The sequence below is a fragment of the Octopus bimaculoides genome, chromosome 2 (assembly GCF_001194135.2).
Source record: "Octopus bimaculoides isolate UCB-OBI-ISO-001 chromosome 2, ASM119413v2, whole genome shotgun sequence".
NCBI classification, from domain to species: Eukaryota; Metazoa; Mollusca; class Cephalopoda; order Octopoda; family Octopodidae; genus Octopus; species Octopus bimaculoides.
In genome coordinates this window covers 35,929,901-35,936,830 of record NC_068982.1, presented here as the reverse complement: position 1 = coordinate 35,936,830, position 6,930 = coordinate 35,929,901, and the positions used below count along the sequence as shown (strand labels likewise).

General features: G+C 33.1%; 1 protein-coding gene across 7 annotated transcripts in view; it reads left to right on the top strand.

Moving 5' to 3' along the window:
* The window catches only part of LOC106884361 (armadillo repeat-containing protein 8), a 68,182-nt gene extending 62,185 nt beyond the window's left edge, over positions 1 to 5,997 (top strand). For all 7 annotated transcript variants that reach the window (XM_014935712.2, XM_014935717.2, XM_014935711.2 and 4 more), the window contains 5 exons: positions 387 to 482; positions 1,596 to 1,691; positions 2,488 to 2,560; positions 3,830 to 3,923; positions 4,383 to 5,997. In XM_014935712.2, coding sequence (XP_014791198.1) covers positions 387 to 482; positions 1,596 to 1,691; positions 2,488 to 2,560; positions 3,830 to 3,923; positions 4,383 to 4,413 — 390 coding nt within the window. In that variant the 3' untranslated portion in view covers positions 4,414 to 5,997. The remainder of the gene's footprint in view (positions 1 to 386; positions 483 to 1,595; positions 1,692 to 2,487; positions 2,561 to 3,829; positions 3,924 to 4,382) is intronic.
* The last annotated feature ends 933 nt before the right edge of the window (positions 5,998 to 6,930 follow it).

The window sequence follows — 6,930 nt, the reverse complement described above, 5'->3', positions numbered from 1 at the left end:
TATCTATCTATCTGTGTTGCTGAAGATATGCAGCGAGACTGAACTCAAAACCAAGAAGTTCTAAAGCTAGCTTCTTAACCATACAGTCATGCCTGTACCTATATAATATCGTTTTATATAATCCTTTAGGAGGTTTTTCAAACTAGCTTCTTTTTGTTCTCTTTGTATTACTTCTCTTTCCAAATATATTGTTAGACTACATTACTAGTATTCAGTGGTTGACTTGTCAGGATTTTTATTAAGGACTTGTTGCACATACCAGGTACCCTCTGTTTCCAAGATTAGCATGGAAAAATGAAATATGCAAAAATTTGTGAGCATGTGTTTGTGTGTACACAGACACAGTCATATACTCTGCTCCATGTTCTGTTTCTATTATTTTTCAGCACATTGACAATGTTATGAATGGCTATGGTGACCAAATTATGCAGGCTGTTGTTTTTATCTTGGAAGGTGAACATTGTGTTGATATCAAGGAACAGGTATGTTTATGGTAATTTTATTTATAAAACACAGAATGCAACACTTGTTGACTTTATTTAACACAATGGATCTGTTTAGATACTGTGCATAGGTAGATTTCTAAGGCGCCCTTGCCAGTGACATGTAAAAGACACCCACTACACTCTTGGAGTGGTTGGCATTAGGAAGAGCATCCAGCTGCAGAAACCATGCCTGATACAGCTCTCTGGCTTACCAGTTCCAGTCAAACCATAGAAGCCATGCCAGCATGGAAAGTAGACACTAAACGATGATGATGATGATGATATCTGAGACTAATGTAAATATGAGCTTCTGAGGAAACTTCTACATGGTCACTCAGTCTGCTAAAAATAGCAGTCTAATTTGTATTCACCTTCTTCATCTCCAGCTGTTACACACACACCACACACAGATATATTTTGTAAGTGAAGTAGAAGTATTGTTGAATCATCTACTGAAGGAATGTCTTTATTTAAGATTCTCTACCATTTTAAAGTCCTTATTCTTCCAAATGCAGTCATTTGCCTGGACAATAACAGTAGGGTTTTGTTTTTGAAGGTGGGATGGCTACAATTGTATGTTTAGCCATATTGTTTCTATATATATATAGAATCTAATGTAAATATGAGCCTCATGAAAGAGCTTCTACATGATCACTCAATCTGCTAGAAATAGCAGTCTAATTTGTATTTACTTTCTTCATCTCCAACTTTTATAAATCTTCTTTGGCTTTCTGTTTCAATGACATATAGCATCATCTTTGTAACTTGAGTGAATGAGGAAGCCTGTGCATAGTCACTTGATTGGCTAGAAATAATAGCTGTTGTCAAGTTTTGTGCCTGTCTCTAACTAGGTAGTAGTAATAATAATAATAATAATGAACTTATTGTATACAGTGCTGAGGTGCACTACAACTAATCAGAAAAAGTAGCCATAGGTGTCTATGCCTAAGGAAGCACCAATAATCTTTAATCACTTACTGACTGTTTTCACTATTCCAATTTGTTGTAGCTTGTTTTCTGATTATTACATTATGCAACATTTGGTGATTCGATTGTCGGGGTCAATATGATTCTATTTATTCACAGAATTACATATTTTTGTCTTCATAGGCTCTGTGTATATTAGGTCATATTGCTGATGGAAAGACTGCTAAGGATTTCATCGTGGGGAATGAAGATGTTCTTCGAAAATTAATCAATTATATGGTAAGTCTTATTGATCTGGGTTTTTTTTTTTTTGGTTTAAATAGCTGAACAAAACTTTAAGTACAATAATATTTTGCATTTTGTACATTTTTGTAGTACTCAAACAATTGTATTAAATTAATTTCCTCAGGCATGAATGGATGTGTGGTTAAGAAGTTTGCTTGCCAACTATGTGGCTTCAGGTTCAGTGCCACTACATGGCACCTTGAACAAGTGTCTTCTACTATAGTTCTGGGCTGATGAAAGCCTTGTGAGTGTATTTAGTAGACAGATATTGAAAGAAGACTGTTGATTATATATATATATATATATATATATATATATATATATATATATATATATATGTGTGTGTGTGTGTATGTATGTTTCATTTACATTTCATTCACTCTATGCTTTCATACAGATGTAAAATAAGAAATTTTTTAGTTGAAAAACAGGTAAGAGTTAGCATCAGGAAATGCATCTGGCTGTCATATAATGCCTCAATAACATATTTATCTCACCCATGCAGACATGGAAAAACCAATGCAAAAGCAAATATATATTTAGAGCTAACGCTTATCACCACTTAAACATGGCTGCTCCATAGGGACTGACGTTACTGCTATTTTGTAACCAGTTGATTTGCTTAATATATATTTAACTTTGCTCTAAAATAAGGTTTGGGTTATAACCTGATAGACAACAAGTCTCATGCTGCTTTAGTACAATCAAATGCTTTCTAGTTATATTTATATGTCTTTCTTTTGATATCTGGAATTAATTCTAATTTTGTTTACATTCTTTTCTTCATCAGGTACACAATAATGAAAAAGTCCAACTAGCTGCAGTCTATTGCATCTGTAACCTGGTGTGGAATGATGATGAGGGTATGATGCTTTTAAATGATATTTTTTGTAAACTATACAAAAATGTCACATTGTTTTTGATAAATAAAATGCACTTGATTGGAATTAATTCTTTACAAGAGACTGGCAGAACCATTAGAATTTTTTACAAAATGTCTTGTGGCATTTGTTCATGTGGTATTTATGTTCTGCATTAAATTCCTTTCAAGGTTAACTTCACTTGTCCTCTGTCCAGCTGTTGACAAAATTATGGACTAGTCAAACAGTGAAGTTGATTTAATTGACCAAACCTCTTCCTCAAAAACTGCTAGCCTTGTACTTAAATTAGAAGCAGTTATGAAGTTTTTATGAACAGGGTATTGGCAAAATCATTAGACCAATGTACAAAGTACTTTGTAGTAATTCTTTGGCATTTACATACTGAGTTCAAATTCTTGTCATCCCTCTAGGGTTGACAAAATAAAGTACTAGTTAAGTACTGGGATTGATTTGATTGATTTAACCTCACTTCCTCCCAATTTGGGGTTTTGTGTTTATGTTAGTAGCAATCATGATTATTATTGTTTTTTTTACCTAGTTGTTTATTAATTAAAAAAATAAATTTTTGTTTTGTTTTTCCTTCTTCAAAAAATTACTATTAGGTATTTCCACTACAAGAGTAAATGTTTTTAAAAAACATTCTATTCCAGTTTTATATTTCTTGGTTGTTGTGGAATCTTGTGGAGCATTTTTTAGATTCTGTGCCCTTTCGGTTATATCTATCAATACAATTCTATCTTGGTGTGAAGCAGTTCATTCTGTTCTTAATACAAGTAGATCAAACTCGTTCAAGATCATAATATTTATCATTGGAACTGAACATATAGCATAAAAAACCGAGAGATCTATATCTGTTTGGTCATTGAACTTTTGAATGTTGTTTTAATCACATAGTTTAGTTGATAGTATTGATTTGATTATCACATTCCTTCCTGCCCATTGGTGCACTTGGAAATTTTGAAATTTACTTAAGATTTTGGCATAGATATTTCAAAATTGTATTTCATTTCTGTCACTTTTCACTATCTGTCCTAAATTAAGGCTGGTGCTATTTTCCAGAAGCTCTGACTGCACAATTTAATGATTTACCCAAAGTAAAGTGTTTTTCATGGTATCTGTAGTTTTTTTTTGTGGTATTGCATTTTTGTTAAATTATAATTATACTTAGAAATGATATTTACATTAAAGTTGGTATTATTTTATCTCTCCTGGTCCTTTTCAAACAAATTATTCACTTACTCTTTGCTTCAGGGTCGGCAGAAAGACAAGCACGGCTGCGAGATTTAGGTGTTCAGAAATCTCTTCAACAACTGTCCACAACAACTACAGGGGATCTGCAACAAAGGTCTGTCATGTTTGATTTCTTATGACATTAATCTATTTATCACTGAACATTGCTAGTTCACATCTCACTTCTTAGTGTTAACAGCTATTAGTTTAATATTAGGAAATTAGAAACATATTGAGTTCTCATGTTACAGTAATATTTAGAATTTGGTTGGAGAACTGGTGTTTACAATATAATATGGCCATAAACAACCATGCCAGCATAGAACATGGATATTTGATGATGTTGGCTGGCTGTACTGATTATTAATTTTAGATACAGAGTTGAATTCTGTAAAAAGAAAAAAGGGAAAACACATTCTAGCCACATCTTTTAATTTTATGGTAATGGATTTTTTAAATGTAGATTTGAAAAGTTATTTAAATGATAGCCTTAACAAAACTAACTGAGTTTAACTAAAATGAATAACTATTTTTGAAATTCTCTAGACATGTGATTTTTCTCTCTCTGTTTCAGGGTGAAGCTAGCTCTTCAGCAATTTTCCTGACAATATCTGAAACTATTTGCTGTGGATCCCGAGCAGAGACTGTAGCAGGATATCCCAACAACTATTAGCAGAGAGCAGAATGCTTTCTCAAACAACATCGCTGCTATTTCTTGTCCAGTTATTGTAGGCAAGACATGATGAAGTTTGTTTCTCACCTTGACTAGCTGGAGATTTTGGAATACAAGTGCAAATAATATTGCATTTTCTGTTGTATTGCTAATCACCGGAGTGATTCTGTGTGTGTGTGTGTGTGTAAGATTTTGCTACAACATATGCACTCTATCTACATAATCAAGTGGTTAACAGCAAACGTTGGGTTACTGTACATTGCAGACTTTTAAATACGTTGGTAATGTGAGTGTGTGACAAGGTACATTTTCTTGATGTGCCTTCTAAAACGAGATTTATATGATTTAAAGTTTTGCTCTTCATTAGATAAAAGTGTCTGTGTATATACATGTATGTGTCCATGTGAAATTTTGTGTGTGTTCTTAAAAATAAACTTGGTATACACACAGAAGCACATAAGTATGCATGACATTAGTTTTTATTTTTTTTAAACAATTTCCTTTGATTTCATCATTAAAATTTCCCTATTCTCTGACTGGATACTTGGAATGTCAGTGATTTGTAACCCAAGTAAAATAAACTGTCATATTGTCATATCGAACAAGTCCTTCGATTATTTTTTTTTTATTCAATCTCTAGTTTCATTTTCAGGAACTTCACTTTTAACTGCTCATCTGTATAAATGTCAAAAATATTTTAAGGATTATTTTTAACCCTTTAGCATTTAAACTGGCCATATCTGGCCCAAATTATTCTGTCTTGTGTCCAAACGGGCCAGATCTGGCTTCTCACATCTACCCTACAATTTCATTCTAAAAATATGCAACCACTTCATCAAAATCTTGAAGATACAAAGTAATTCATAATTAATTCAAAACAATGTGAATAAATAAACATTACATTTGACAGAGTAATATGAATGCTAACGGTTAGCAAGTATATATTGTTGGGATGGAAAAACTAGCAGCAACATGCTGTCTTGGTTGGTAAGCAGGTGAATTATTACTTTTGTTGGTATTGAGGATTCAATCAAAATGTTGAACATAAAGAGAGTGTCTATATCTCTGCAATACGGCAGATAATGGTCAATCAAAGAAGGCTTAAGAGTTTGAGATGAAGAAAGTATGTACAGTATCCATTTTGGACAAAGAAGACAGGTTAAGTCTAAGTTGATGATTAGAAGTTATTGCCTGCTAAGAGGACAACTCTATGAATTGTGTTTGATTAAAAAATGTCATGAGATGGCAAGAAATGATGGAGTGGCTAGTGAGGGGATCAGAGTGAACTTATGATTTAATAGTTTAATCAAATATTATAAAGTCAGGCCTTACAAATGATACAGAATAAAAATACTTTGAAATATGGTGTGCAAACTTCTTAAAGGAAAGTTGTACATTTGACCATCACGATAGTGTTGGTATTTTGGCAGTTCAAAAGTTTTTTTAAAGAACATCAATTCACATTATGCTGCTGATTACTTATTAAAACTGAATAAAGAAGATGGTTTTGAAATTATTTTGCTCTTGTTAATATTATGTTTTTGCATATTCAATTTCTATGAGTTCAGACAATACTATGTCTTGTCTATTCCTAACATTACTTTACAGAGTGTATTGGGTGCATTTTTTTTGTGGAATTAACAATATAGAAGTCTTACACTCTATCTATAAACCTAAAGGATACTTTCAACCTTATAGAGTGTACCAAGTACTTTTTTTTGTGGTGCCAGTATTAGTGAGGTCACCTTGTTACAAAAGGGAGTATTGGAGAGAGAGTGATGACTTTAGGTGAGGTATTGAGTGAAGTTAAAGTATGAATGGGAGCAACAGATTTAGTGTTGTAACAGGGGGGACAGTATTGGGGTTCAAAGTAAGGGAAAGAGAAAGAGTTCATTTCAAGGATTAATGAGGAAGAGAGGCGAACAAGTGGAAAGCATAAGCTGAGTTGAATAGAGGAGATCCAGTACTAATCCATGTTATAAAGGTGAACATGCATACATACCTAAGTACATAAATTCATATGTACACACATGTACATATTTGGTGCTGCATGATAGGTATAATGAGGGAAGTATTGGGTTGGCAACTAAGTTCCTGCTGTTTTTTTAAATTTTGGAATCTATTTTTTTCGAGAATTCTATTTTGGAATCATTTTGGAATCTGTTTCTTTTCTACTTAATTTTTGTTAATTTTCAGATCATTAAAATGGAATGTCAAGTTAAGAAAAATGAGCATTTTCAACACCTCCTTCCTTTTGCTTTTAATCAAGGTTTTAAGGCTGCAAAAGCTGCTCGCGACATTTGTGCTGTGTGTGGAGAGGGTGCTATAGCTGAAAGAACCGCTTGCGATTGGTATGCCAAGTTCAAAAATGGAAATTTTGACCTCAAAGACGCACCTCATTCTGGCCGTCCAGTTGAGTTCGGTGAAGAGCGATTAAAGCAACTTTTGC